General features: G+C 51.1%; 1 protein-coding gene across 2 annotated transcripts in view; it reads left to right on the forward strand.

Annotated features, from left to right (window-relative positions):
• The window catches only part of PRDM11 (PR/SET domain 11), a 48932-nt gene that overhangs the window by 17071 nt on the left and 17232 nt on the right, over window positions 1-14629 (forward strand). Inside the window, exons 4-5 of one of the 2 annotated variants that reach the window (XM_065882783.1) lie at window positions 7962-8029; window positions 12017-12438. In XM_065882783.1, the coding sequence (XP_065738855.1) occupies window positions 7962-8029; window positions 12017-12438 (490 nt within the window). The remainder of the gene's footprint in view (window positions 1-7961; window positions 8030-12016; window positions 12439-14629) is intronic. The other variant, XM_065882782.1, reaches the window with a different exon arrangement.

Raw genomic sequence — 14629 nt, forward strand, 5'->3', positions numbered from 1 at the left:
CTAGTCTGTAAAATGGAGACAAGAGTTGTAGCTACCTTCACAGAGTTGTGAGAATTCGTGAGATCAGAGTCCTTGGCGCAGTAAACTTGCTCCATCGATGGCAGCGGGTGATGTTTTATTATTGATGTCTCTGTTAATTATTACCGTGGTCAGAAATAGTGTTCTAGTCCACATTGACCCATGCTTGACCCAGGGAGCCAAACCTTGTGTTTTTTTATATTATTTTCTGAGGATCTGTCCACATAGCATCATAAAATTCTTAGAATTTTATACGTCATTTAGGACAGACTTCCACTCAGTGGGGAAATTCTTTCTTCCGCTTCCCTGACAATGAGTCATCCTGCTACTGCTTAAATACTCCCAGTAACAAGAAACTCACCACCTCACAAGGCTTCTTGTTCCATGGCAGGACGGTTCTGCATGTTAGAACATGTATCTTAGGACCGTTCTGCATGCATATCCCTTGCGCCGAGTTCAGGCCTGTGTCCTCTAAGTGGTCCTGGTTTTGCCTGCCCTCCCCCACACTGTGGTCCTTCCCACATTTGATGATGGATCTGCTTTCTCTAGCCTCTTCTTCTCCAGTCTAAGGGACCCTCTTACCATGCAGGTCGTCCTTCTCTGGTCAGGCCCAGGTTATCAAAGTCCTTCTCACATCACAGTGTTCAGAGTCTGGGCTGGTCCAGGAAGTGCTGGGTTCAGAAGGGCCAAGGAATCGACCTTGAAGGATGAGGCAAAGGAGGATGCTGGGAAACCAGTGTTCTTGGGCTTGGTCCCGAGCATATGGCCCCGACCGGGCCTTCGTGGACCATCTCAGTCGCAGGACTTGAGGCCCACAGCCCGCTGTCTACTCGGATGGCAGGGCTAATGATAACACGTGATGTGCTCTAAATACCCTCCGTGATCCTGCGCGCCCCTGCTTCCTCCACCTAGAACCCCCTCGCCCTCTTCTTCTCCAAGACTGCACCCTCTGAGAAAGTCCTTCGCTGACCACCAGGTACAGGGCTCCAGCTCTGCGCTCCCGTGTTCCACAGAATTCCCCACCACACTGCTGACCACACGACAGCACAGTGGCCTCTCTTCTGCATCCCCTGGACTGTGAGTTTTGTGAGAGCAAAGACATTGTCTTCCCAGATCACCACTTTATCCCCAGAGCCTGTCACTGTAGCTGCTCCCTTGGTGATGTCTGCTGAATGAATGAATGCTCGATTGGAGAAAATCCTGACTGACAGGGACGATAAGCCAAGAAACATCCCTCAGCAAACCTGGAGATCTTAGGGGGATCTGAAGCCGGCAACAGAGACCTTAGGCAGCTCCTGTGTCCCTCACGGCTCCCACGCAGGCCTCTCGGCCCAGCTGAAGCTGCAAAAAGTCTGATTACAACTACTGTTGACCCCTACCACCCAGAATTAATCATAACGAACATTTGGTCCCTTTAATAATCACCATGACGATCACAGTGCTAATAAGAGACCTCTTATGGAGTGCCTCCAAATCAGTCATTATGGCAGTGCTGCAAGGTTGGTTTTTACCCCTTTTTACAGGGGAGGAAACTGAAGCCTGACCAGGGAAGTCACTTGCCCAAGACCACTCAGCTTGTCAGTGGCGACGCTGAGACTCTAGCCGATTCCTCGGGCTCCGTGACTCTCACTACCCACTAGGTGCTCTTGCTACTGGCTGCGGGACCTACAGATGCTTCTCTTTTCCCCGCAGAGAGAAAGGAGCAATCTGAAAATGATAAGGAAGCGTGATTAGTATCATGATAAAGTACAGGGTTCCCTGAGATGCCAGGGGAAGGTCCCTGTAGACTGGGGTGTCTTCTGGGGAGATTGCCAGGGGAGGGGAAGCCTGAGCTGCATGTTTTCTCTTTTTTTGTCTGAGAGTTTTAAGCCACGGAGACAGTATAGTCTTGTAGCTAGACAAACAGAGCAAAAGCCTCATCCTCCTTCCCTCTGCCCTCCCCTCTAGAGGTAACCAGAGGTGAGAGTTTGAAACGCATCTCCCAGGCTGTCTATGCACATACAAACGTACGGAGTGATGTGCTAGCAAATATTGCTGCTTGCTGACGGTTGTACAGCAGGATACATGTGCCAGTTTTCTTGATGTCAAGGCTCCCAGCATGGCTGGTTTCAAGCTGCCAACATGAAGGCATTAAATGAGTAGCTGGGAAGAGGTATATCATGACAGTTATTCTATAGTATTTCTACCATGCGGTTACGGTAGATGCCAGTACCCTCGAGAACATTGATATCGTAAAATATAGTAAAATAATTAGGAAACTTTGGGTATATATTACCTTTGTAAAAATAGAATGTATTGACTTGTAAGTTTATATAACTTAATGTTTAACGGTGGCTGCGTTTCACAACTGGTTCATGAGATTCTGGAAAATCGCGCACTCGGCGCTCGTTAGCCAGTACGAGCCAGCTCCAGCACGCCACTCATTTCCTTTATACTCAAGTATTAACAGTATACACTTTGGCTCTTCATCCAATCCTTCATTCATTCAACCAGTATTCTACCGTGTGCCGTGCCCCGTGTTAGGAACCGGGGCCAGGCCACTGTCATGAGCAGATAGCCATGCACTTGGCCGTCACCAGCTTACGGTCTAAAGAGAAGGCAGTCAGTTACCACATTGGCAAGCAGACAAACCCTGCAATTGGGTCTCTAAAAGGAAGCAACAGGACAGTGTTATAGAGATAATACTGAGAGAGGCATGTGGAGGTCAGGGTGTGGAAGGGGAGAACCTACCTGAGGCTCAGGTCAAGAAAACCTTCTTCTGAGGAAGTGACAGAAGCCGAGACCCAAAAGATAGGAAGGGACCAGCCGTGCGAAACTTAGAAGACGTTGCCAAAGTGATAATACCTTCAGTTGGGTGTCATTTCTGTAAACTGTACAAACATGCAAAATGGTTCCGTACGTTGTTTTTAGAAGAAATCCTTGTATAGTGAAATTGAGAAGGTTCCCTTCCAGCTTCAGGACGGAGAGAGGGTGGGAAAGAGAATGAATTGGAGGCAGAGATGGTCTTCAACAACATCTATGTATTTTCCTGAAGCAAGAGGAGACAGAGGTCCGGGACAGAAATGGCTGGTGGTCATTGTTTTTGGCTCTCACTGATGGGTACAAGGTGGTCAGTTACATTACTCTTTATTATAATTTCTGAATGCTTGAGATATTTCATGAATATCATTTTTTTTAAGAGTGGGGAAAAGAGGTGGCAGGCAGCGTGAAGTCTCACTCTTACAGCATTGTGGCTGCAGAAAAGTGAAGGGGGAGAGAGAGGCCTGAGAGAAGTCGGGAGGTAGGCAGGGACCAGGTCGTACAAGCCTTCAAGGCAGTGAACCTAAGTATGAATTTTATTTTAAGTACAGTGTATGCCTTCTGGAGCTGGTGGGTGACATGATCTAATTTACATTAATAGATTCCTCTGGCTGCTTTGAGGAGAATCAGTGGAGAGTTAAAAATGGTATCAGGGAGGTTAGTAGGGACCTCTTGTAGTTGTCTGGAGGAGAGCTGATGATGGCAGGAAGCAGTGGAGACAGGAGCAGTTTTGAAATTTGGTTTGGAGGACTTGCTGAGGGATTAGATATGTGGGGGTCAAGAGAGGGGGGCATGACCCCTATGTTCACAGCAGCACTATTTGCAATAGCCAAGACACGGAAGCAACCTAAATGTTCATCGACGGATGAATGGAGAGAGAAGATGTGGTACATGTACACAATGGAATATTACTCAGCCATAAAAAAGAATGAAATAATGCTATTTGCAGCAAAATGGATGGAGATTATGATACTAAGCAAAAGTAAGTCAGAAAGAGAAAGACAAATACCATATGATATCACTTATATGTGGAATCTAAATAAACGACACAAACGCACATACCTACAAAACAAAAACAGACTCACAGCTATAGAGAACAGACTTGTGGTTGCCAAGGGGGAGGGGAGGTGGGGGAGGGAAGGATTGGGAGTTTGGGATTAGCAGATGCAGACTATTATATATAGGATGGATAAACAACAAGGTCCTACTGTATATTACAGGGAACTATATTCAGTCTCCTGTGATAAACCATAATGGAAAAGAATATGAAAAAGAATATATGTATGTACAACTGAATCCCTTTGCTGTACAGCAGAAACTAACACAACATTGTAAATCAACTATACTTCAATAAAATTTTAAAAAGAGGGAAGCATGAAGGATGACTTTCCTTTTTTTTTTTAGCAGCTCTATGGAGATATAATTCACATACTGTACAGTTCATTCATTTAAAGTGTTACGATTCACTGGGGTTTGGTCGGGATGACTTTCTGAAACCTGAGTGGATGGTGGTTCCAAATACTGTGATGGGGAAAATGAGAGGAACAGACTTGGGGGCGGAGCCTGAGGTGAGTGAGCAGCCAGTGAGATATCCAAGGGGGCGTGTCACATGGGAAATCAGATATTCACACCTGGGGCTTGAGATGAAAATCTGTGAGTAATGAACAGATTGAGAGTGTGGAAATGGATGTGAATGTCCAGAGAAAGCATAGGTAAAGAAGATGTGTGTGGAGGGGGCACGAGGGCTTACAATTCAGATGGACTGAGGGTTCACAGTTTGAGGCCCAGCCAAAAAAAAAAAGAGAAGAAAAAGAAAAAAAAAAATGAGAGAGAGAGAGAAGGAGAGAAACATGAAGTGATCACAGAACTGAAAACAAAGGCCCGTAGGGCTCTAGTCTAGTGCAATCAGTTTTAGCTCCTGTAGGGTACTATGAAATAGAAGTGCCCCAGGTGAGGTGGAGAGGGGAGCCAGGTTGACTGCTTCAAATGAGAAAAAGCAAGAGGTAGGCAGACAAACTCCTACTCAAGATGAGCCTCTGGACCAAACCTCCAGAACTAATGAAGAAAACTAATGTTACAAAGACAGCCTTCAGAAACAATGACAAATGAATTCACTCTAATTAAAATAAAAATAGTAGCATATTCTGAAAATGAATTTAAAATAGCTAAGATCTGAATCAGGAGTAGGTTTGACTGTGAGTCACTGAGATTCAAAATAACAGTGGCTCGAGCAAAACAGGAATTAAGTTTTCTTCTATGAATACCTTCTGAGCCTGTATTGAGTCCTCAGGAATCAAGCTTGATCCAGCTAATCACTGTCTCAATGCTCGGATTATAGCCTCATAGTCCAAGTTGATAGCTAGAGCTCCGGCCATTACATCTGCATTCCAGGCAGCAGGATAGTAGAAGCGCATATATCAGCTGTATTTTTTTTTTTAAGGAATTTTGCCTTTTTAAAAAATTTTTATTTATTTATTTATTTATGGCTGTGTTGGCTCTTCATTTCTGTGCGAGGGCTTGCTCTAGTTGCGGCAAGTGGGGGCCACTCCTCATTGCGGTGCGCGGGCCTCTCACTGTCGCGGCCTCTCTTGTTACGGAGCACAGGCTCCAGACGCGCAGGCTCGGTAATTGCGGCTCACGGGGCTAGTCGCTCCACAGCATGCGGGATCTTCCCAGACCAGGGCTCGAACCCGTGTCCCCTGCATTGGCAGGCAGACTCTCAACCACTGCGCCACCAGGGAAGCCCTATCAGCTGTATTTTAAAGATGTTTTCAGGAAGATGACACATGACACTTCCACCTACATTCTATTGGCCAGAACTTAGCCAGAGGAGAAGCCAAGAAATGTATTCTGTTATTACAGGTAGCCAGGTATTCGGTTATAATCCAGGGGTTCTGTTACTGTGGATGAAAGGGATAATAGATAATTAACACTCACAGCCTTAGGATCTTCAAAGAAATAAAGTAAGGATAACATCCATTAAGAAGAAAAAGACAGTGAGTTTTTATTTGTTTGTTTGAATTTAAAGCCTCTGCTCTTAGAAAGACACCACCAAAAGAGTGAATAAACAAGCCATAGACTAGGAGAAAACATTTGTAAGACATATGCCTGATAAAGGACTTGTATCCAAAATATATTTTTTAAAAACTCCCAAAACTCAACAACAAGAAAAAACCCCACTATTTAAAAAATGGGCCAAAGATTTGAATAGACCCTTCACCAGAGAAGACAATGCAGCTGACAAATGAGTGCACAAAAAGATATTCAGGAGAAATGCACATTAAAACCACAATGAGATACTGCTTCATACGCATCAAAATGGCTAAAATGAAAAAGCCTGTCCATACCAAGTATGTGAGGATGTGAGTCGACTGGAAATCCCGCACACAGCTGGTGGGCATGTAAAATGGTGCAACCACTTTGGAAAACAGTTTAGCAGTTTCTTAAAAGTTAGACATATTCTTACCATGTGTCCCAGCAATTCTACTACTAATTATTTGCCTAAGAGCAATTAAAGCATATGTGTCTATACAAAGATTTATTAGTGCTGTCTCTTAGCAGCTTTATTTGTAATGGCCAAAAACTAGACACAACCCAAATGTCCATCAATAAGGAGATTAAAAAAAAAAAAAAAAATAGTGGCACATCCAAACAGTGGAATACTACTCACCAATACAGAGAAATAAACTCTGATACACACATCAGTAGGAACAAATCTCAAAATAATTGTGCTGAGTGAAGGTAGACATGCCTTCCATTTGATTCTACTTGTGTAAAGTCTTGAAAACTGCAAAGTAATTTATGGTGACAGAAAGTAGCTTACTATTTGCCTGTGGACTGGGAAAGGGAGATGTGGAGAGAAGCAGGAGGGAGGGATTACAGGGGCCCTGAAGAAGTTCTTAGGGGTGATGGATATGTTTGTTATCTTGATTGTGATATATACATTTGTCAAAATGTATCAAATGTTATATTATATGTTAATTATACTTCAATAAAGCTGTTAGAAGAAGGAACACAACATTATGAAACAAAAAAGAGGCAGAATAAGAAAAAATGGGTATGAAAAAGAACCAATTGAAAATCCTGGGAATGAAAAATATTCATTGCGTTAAAAGTAGTCATTTAAAATGGAAGGAAAAAATAAAATAAAAAGGAAGGCCAGAAAGAAAGGAAAAACCTCAGCAGACAGATAAACTCTGGACCAGACAAAGTCAAAGAGAGAATGAGTGAATTGGAAGAGAGTTCTGAGAAATTTTCTGAGAGCATCACCCAGAAAGATAAAGAGGGAAAATTATGAAAGAGCAGTTGTAAGACATGGAGAATAGATTGGGCTCCTACCATATCTGTTTAATAGAAATTCTGCTGGAAGAGACTGGAGAAAACGACTGAGAAGCCCTACTCAAAAGCACAATAGCTCAGAATTTCCCAGAATTGAAATAAGTTCTTATCAAGTAACGTGCTTGACCAGTAATGAGGAGAAGTTTAAAAAGTAGATCTCCATTTCAAAACCACATAGTGAAACTGCAGAAAATCAAGAATACAGGGGAAGTCTTAAAATTTACTACAGACAGATGATGCATGAAAGAACAACACTAGACTAACAGTAGGTTGCTTAAGCGCCTATGGCAGCCTTTTTGGTAGTCTTTATTTGTTGGAAGAAAATAAAGTTCATCCGTCTAGAATTCCGTATCCAGCTCAACTCTGATGCGAAAGTGATGATGAAATAAAGACAGTTTTATAGAAGATGAAGGGGCCCATCGCAAACCCTGAGGCTCTTGAACATTTGGAGGCTGGGGAGAGGAGAAGCCCTCCGAAATCACATATGCCTAGTCACCCAGTGCCAGCCTCTGTCTCCCACAGAAACCACAGAGAGAGGGGAAGGACTGAATTTAGCTGCTGGTGCAACGCGGTGCTATTGGGAATGCCACTCGTTGGCCATGTTGCTGGGTATTCCATCGAGATAGAGGTGGGAGATGGGATTCCTGCCGCAGCTCAGGGGTCAGTCCTGCAGCGGTGGGGGCATTGCAGTGGGAGAGCACGGGAAGGTTCTGTGTGCTGTCCTTGGGCCCTCGTCTGGAGAGGAGTCCAGAGACACGAGAGCCCCCTCGAGGATGCCCATTCTAGACTCTCTCTCTGTCTTCCAGATTGTGGACAAGAACAACCGCTACAAGTCCATTGATGGGTCAGATGAGACTAAAGCCAACTGGATGAGGTGAGTCCTGCTGTCTGCTGATTTCCCGGGAGCCTTGCCCGAACTCTGGAAAGGAGGCCAAGGGAGCATGTTGGGCTTTTAGGGTCTCCAGTGGTAGAGGTCCCTGAGGCCCCGGGACTGCTCTTTGCAGGGACGTGTCTAGCTCTGGGGGACCAACCCTCCAGCTCCCACAGGCTCTCTCAGGGGGCTCTGGAGGAGGCCTGTGGCCAGACCAGTCATTTACTGGGACACCCTTGTCAGTGTTTCTAGAGGCCCTAGGCCCCAGGCTCCTGACAGCATTCCCATGGCGGGGGGGCGGGGGGGGGGACGTGTCCCTGCCACAGGACTATGACACCTCTCACAGGCAGACTCCGGCTGGAGGGGTGCAGGAATCATCCCAGTGCAGCCCCCAGCCATCGTTTAAAAGCCCCCCAGAGAAAAGGGCACAGTCTCTAGCTCAGTTTTCGATTGCTAGACTGGTTTTGTCCATTGCTTGGGACAGAAGTTTGCGCCAGAAGAATCCTTCACGGCCAGCCAGAGAGAGCAGGGGACTGGTCCAGGGTCACCCAGAGGCGGCCGAGCTGAGCTCGGGACCGAGGGCACTCCTTTGGGTTCTGTGCTGCTGGCCTGTGTGGTGTGCTGGGGGGCCCTGCCTGGTGGGGTCAGCCAGCAGTGTGGGAGGTCGGGCTTGCCTCATCGTCTCTTTGGTGGCCTCTCTCTGGGATTCAGGAGCTGTGACGGGGGTTAGGAGCTGGGTTGGGAGGGAAGGGAGGCCTCAGAGGGCTGGACCCAGGGGCAGAACCGCGCCGTGGATCAGGCCCACTGTCGGTGTTTGTGCAGTTCTGTGCCCCGTGGGGCTGGGGGCTGGGGGCTGGGAGGTGGAGGAGAGATTGTGCTTGGAGGGAGGGCAGTTAGGGCCTCGCTAAGAGGGAGGTTGCTGGATTTAAACCCTGAGACGTGCCAAGCAAATGAGGAGAAATTGGTTAGAGGTGGGGAGGCCGTGGTAAGCTCTCCAGTCCCCTTCCCCGGTGCCCCACTGCCCACATGGGCTCCCACCTGAGGCCCGCTGATGTGTGGGCTGCAGCTTGCACTGTCCGGGGCGCTTAAGGATTCACCCTCTTATTTGTCGGGGCCACTGTCCTCATCGTCATTTAACAGGTGCAGAAGCAGAGGCACCGAGGGACAGGCGGGCCCCAGCCTTGTGCTGTGGGGACAGGCACCCACTCCTCAGCCCCCTTTCACAGCATCGGGTCAGCCATGCCCTGAAACTGGCTCCAAGAAGGGGGATGGGCCCCTCTGCTCTCTTCTTCTCCCCGACCGCCGGGTGCAGGTCAGCTTAGCACGTGCAACTCACCACCCATTCCTGAGCACCTGTGGCGAGTCAGAGCCTGTACTGGGTGCCCTAGATGGATGGGCCCAGCCCTGCCCCCCTGGCCCTCCCAGGACTCACACCTTCCGCCGTGGAAATTGCTTTTTCTAATAAGGCTGTTTGATGGAGGCACGGACAATGCGCTGGGAGGGCTCAGGTGAAAGCAGGGGTGGGGAGGGCCTTTGAGCTGGGCCTTCAAAGGGGCTGGGGTTTCATTTGAGGACATTGTGAGCAAAGACTCAGAAGTGGGAAGTGGGGACCAGGTGTCCGGCAGGTCGTCAGATGGGCTGCATGGCCCAGACCCCTGGCCTGTAGCTCTGGTCTGGCTCTATGCAAGCAAAGGATAGTGTGTTTGAGTGAAGTCTGGGTCAGACCTTTCTGCACTGAAGCTTTGGCCGGGACAAGGCTTTACTGTAACCGCAAAGAAGGGGATTCATCATCTGTACGAACTGAGTGGACATCTAGCACCCAGCGATTCTGACTTAATCAGGCTGGGGCTGAGCCCAGGACACTGGTAATTTGTAAAGCTCTCCGGAGTGATTCTGATGCGCCGCTGGTGTTGAGAACCACTGCTCTGTTCTGATCTCCGCGCTACAGTGCCGAACTGAGGCCCAGAGCAGGGCAGGGTCTTGCAGAACAGAACAGATCATGCAGTCAGTGGCAGAACATCTCTGAACGTCTAGGCCGGTGTTCTTTCTGCTTGTACACAAGGGACCAGGCACAGCATGGCTTCCTGGGCCTTGTGTGGGGTGGGTTCCGCCACTGCTATCTTGCTGGCCTGGGATCTATCCTGTTCCTGCTCCAAGACCCATTCTGATCCAAGGTGGCGCCAGGGTTGTCACAGATGGTGGGCCCTCATCTCATTAGAGATTCAAGGAGTAGGTTGGGTTTGGGTGTATGGTTTGTTGCCAGGGAGATGGCCTTCTTCTGGTGGTAGTTGGAGTGAGGGGAAAGCCAGTTCATCCTGGGAGCCCTCCTTTCCCCTTCAGGTATGGCTTCCGCTGGTACAGCGCCTCCTAATTTTCAGACACTTTCACTAGCACTGTCACGGCGTAGGCTCTTGCAGATGATCGAATGGAGTTGGTTAACTTCCTCAAACCCGAAGTGGTAGGCCAGGAAGAGAACGGGCACCCGCGGGATGAGCGTGGGTGCTCTGCCTTCATGAAATCAGTGGCCAACAGACAGGCTCTTTTGTCCCCGGGAGGCATTTGGCAGCGCCTTGAGACATTTTTGGTTGTCACACCTCTGCAGGTAGATGCTTCTGGTTTCTGTCGAGCAGAAGCCAAGGATGCTGATGAAGATCCTGCATTGTCCAGGATGCCCCCCCTCCCCCACCAACAAAGAATTTCCTGATCCCACATGGTGAGATTAGGAAGCCCTGAATGAACTCTTCCTGGCAGGTCTTGGAGGTGGTACTGGGGGAAATGGGGTTTGCACAGGAGACTCAGCCTCTCATCCAAAGTCTGTCTGAGTGCAAGCCCCAGGCCCCAGCCCCGGGCCCTGCCACTGTCTTGGCCAGGTGACAAAGTCTCGGACTCCTTCTCCTGCCTCCTGGGCTGTGATATTCTTGGGGGGAGGTGAAGGCTGAAGGATCTCTGTGCCCTTGTGTCTTGCTGTGGCTTCGGCACCTGCAAGAGGAGTGAACCAGGCTCCCTCCATATCCTAGGTTCTCCTCTTGGATGGATCTTTGGGACCTTGGGCATGAGTTAAAGAGTGGACAGAACCACACTGTGGAGATACGGAGCTGCAGAGCCAGAGTAGGTGCCAGGCCAGAGGGGTCAGGGCTGCGCTGTGCCCATGCCCGGGGCCCCTGGCTGCTCTGTGCAGATGGAAGCCGAGGTCATTCCTGGTCTCCATCAAAGTGGAACCTGTCTCCCGATGGGTGCTCATGGGGTCCTCACATTCTACCCATGAGCTGCCAAAAAGCACAGCAGCCCGCCCCCAAAAGAGCTGCTGCCAGCCAGCACTCCAGTGGGAGGGGAGCCTGTACACACCCAGAGGTGGGGACTGGGGAGACTGGGAAGGGGAAGAGCCGCAGGACAGAACAGGCTTTCTGTGGCCACGCCCTAATCATGGGCATGACCAGCGAGGCCACGCCCCATGGAAGCCCACTGTAAATAGTGTCACTGTGTAAAGGTCTTCCTCCGAGCCACCGGGGTCTATGGCCCTAGGTAAAGATCGCTTTGTAGAGGCGATGGCCTCACCCTAACCCCAGTAAGGATCCTTTACTCCCGTTCAGGGCTTTAAAGCTCTTTCACATCGCTGTGCTTTTGCCTCCTTAGTGACAAGCCCCTAGGTTGGTGCAGTTGTTACTCGGGTTCCGGATGGAGTGAGTGGGACCAGGAGAGGCTGCTGAGTGGCCATGGCTCTCACAGCTAGTCAGAGGCGAGGCAGGGCCCGAAACTGAAGGCGTCCGGCTCCGTCCAGCACTCCCATCGAGTACGCCGCGTCTCCTCCTGCCCTCCAAGGAGCAGTGGAAGGGGCCTGTCGCTAGGAAGAGGGTGTGGTGGTGGTGAGCGGGCGCGGGCGCCCAGGCGCCTCCTGGCTCCCCGGCTGGGGGCCGGCAGTTAGGAAGGAGGAGGCCCTGCCGCGCTGACGGTCATTTACCCAATTGTGCTTTGTGGGATATTCAACCCAAGGAACGTGGTGCCCCTGGCTGAGCGTAAGAGGAAGCCCAAGTTCTCCAAGGAGGAGCTGGACATTCTGGTCACGGAGGTGACCCACCACGAAGCGGTTCTCTTTGGGAGGGAGACCATGCGGCTGTCCCATGCCGACAGGGACAAGATTTGGGAAGGCATAGCTCGGAAAATCACCTCCGTCAGCCAGGTCCCCCGCTCCGTCAAGGACATTAAGCACAGATGGGATGACATGAAACGGAGGACCAAGGACAAGCTGGCCTTCATGCAGAAGTCCCTGTCGGGCCCAGGGGCCGGGGGCCGGGCCCCCGCCATCGTGCTCACTGCCCACGAGAGGGCCATCGAGTCAGCGCTGCTCACAGCCCGGTCCGGGCACGGCTTCCCCAGGGTGGAACTGGATGGCACCGACAGCCCTTCGACCAGCTGTGAGTACCGCCCGCTTCCCCTCCCCGGGCTCCCCCTGCCTGTTCCCCACCCACTCCTGGCGGAGTCCCCTGCACCCGCCTTCTTTCTCCTGTCCCTCTGCCTCGCCCAGTCTTTCCGTCCTTCCCTCCCTCCCCCACTTCTGTCCTCTCTACCTCTTTCCCTTCACTCATTCGAGAATATTTCCTGAACACCGTGCCAGGAGTTGCGCTGGGAGCTGGGAAGACAGAGATGGGCATAAAACCTACCCTAGGGCTTCCCTGGTGGCGCAGTGGTTGAGAGTCCGCCTGCCGATGCAGGGGACACGGGTTCGTGCCCTGGTCCGGGAAGATCCCACATGCCGCAGAGTGGCCGGGCCCGTGAGCCATGGCCGCTGGGCCTGCGCGTCCGGAGCCTGTGCTCCGCCACGGGAGAGGCCACAGCAGTGAGAGGCCCGCGTACCGCAAAAAATAAAAACAACAACAAACCTACCCTGCCCCTGCTCTTGGGACGTTCCTTAAACTCGTGAGAATAAACACATTTTAATTAAATAATTGCGCAAGGAAATTTGAAAAAAGCCATGAAGGACAAATACAGGAGGTCCTGAGAGCAGGGCTGACTACTTGGGTGTGCAACCCGTCGCTCTCAAGGCCGGAGCTGGGCTAACTGCTCCTCGGTTGCCTTCCTGAAACTCAGACTAGTTTTTGAACGAGGCGCCCGCATTTTCGTGTTGCATTCGACCCTGCAAATTATGTAGCGGCCCGTCTGAGCGCAGGAGTGGTGGACTGGCCATCCACCGAGGCTGGGGAAGGCTCCCGGGAATGACAGTTGAACTGAGACCAAGGGTGAGGAAGAGTTAAGCCTGCCGGTACGCGTGGGCCGTGGGGCGCAGTGCAGGGGAGGGGAGGGCCTCGCAGGCAGAACAGCATGTACGAGGCCCCGGGGCCCTGCATCAGGAAGGCGCTTGGCACGTTCCAGGAACAGAGAGGAGCCAGGGAAGCCCTGTGTAGCAGGCGAGGGGGAGGGGCGCCAGAGGAAGCCAGCCAAGTCCCAGGCCCCGAAAGCTCAGTCCTTTCTGTCTGTCTATTCCGAGTGTCTTTATTTCTGTGTTATTTCCACACTCCCCTCCGCGGTGCCATGCTGCCTTCTCTTCTCTCTGTACCCTGCCTCTTTCTGCCCACCGCCCCCCCCCCCACAAACCCCCGCCCCAAGGCTCTCACTAGGACCCCTCTCTCTGTGCTCTGGGTCCCCTCCGCACGGCCCCCTCCACCCCTCTGCTCCCCAGCACTCATCTCCCTCTTTCCCCTGTGCTTCCTGTGTCTCAGGATGAACTTGGATGCCAGGGGTTGGGGGGTGTGGAACCTCCTGGCCTACACGGGGCGTCCTTTGGGGCTGTAGTGCTGATCGGGGCTCACCAGAAGGGGGGGCGCTCGAGGCCCTTCCCTGCTGGGGCTGCACCCCCTTCAGTTGTGCTTCTGCACAGACCTGCCCCCCACTCGCAGCCCGCGGTCCCAGCTGGAGGCTGTCTGGCTTGTGAGAGACCAGCCGGGCAGCAGGGCTCCAGGAACACCAGCCCTCGGGAAGATGGTTCACAAAGACCCAGCCTCCCCTCCCCAGGCCCCTTGCCGCAGGGAGCTTGCTAATTTCCTGTCTGGCCGGGGCTCCTGACAGGTGGCCATTCGGAGTCAGATATTGAGAACTAGGAAAGAAGGAGGAGATCATCCGGTCCGACCTCCATGTTGTCCAGATTAGGTAGTTAAGCTCCAGACACAGAGGTGGTCTCAGAGCCTGATTCAGAATGAGGACCTGAACCTGGGTCTGCCAGCTCCCGCTGAATCAGTGTATCCGGGAGTTTCAGGATGATGCTACCTAATGATGAGAAAAGGGAGAAGGCTAGCATCTAGTGAAGTCTGTTCCTTAAATTCTGTCTTGCTCATCCTTCCATCTCCCCGAGACCAAAGGTAATGAGGTTACCAAATGTGACCTGAACTGGCTAGGGGGCCCAGGACCCCTCCACCGCAGGCTGGTCCAGGCCTCCTTTTCCCAGCTGCTACGGCACTTGGCTAGGGGCTGGGCAGAATGAGGCCCTGAAAGGGAGGGAGTAGCATCACGGCAGCCCGTCCCACTTCTTTCTACCCTGCCCTTCCAGAATGGGTGTCCGCCAAGTGGGGGTCATGAGGCACTAGGCTCTCTTCCTGTGCTGGCCCAAGTGAG

Source organism: Phocoena phocoena, chromosome 8 (assembly GCF_963924675.1).
Source record: "Phocoena phocoena chromosome 8, mPhoPho1.1, whole genome shotgun sequence".
Lineage (NCBI taxonomy): Eukaryota > Metazoa > Chordata > Mammalia > Artiodactyla > Phocoenidae > Phocoena > Phocoena phocoena.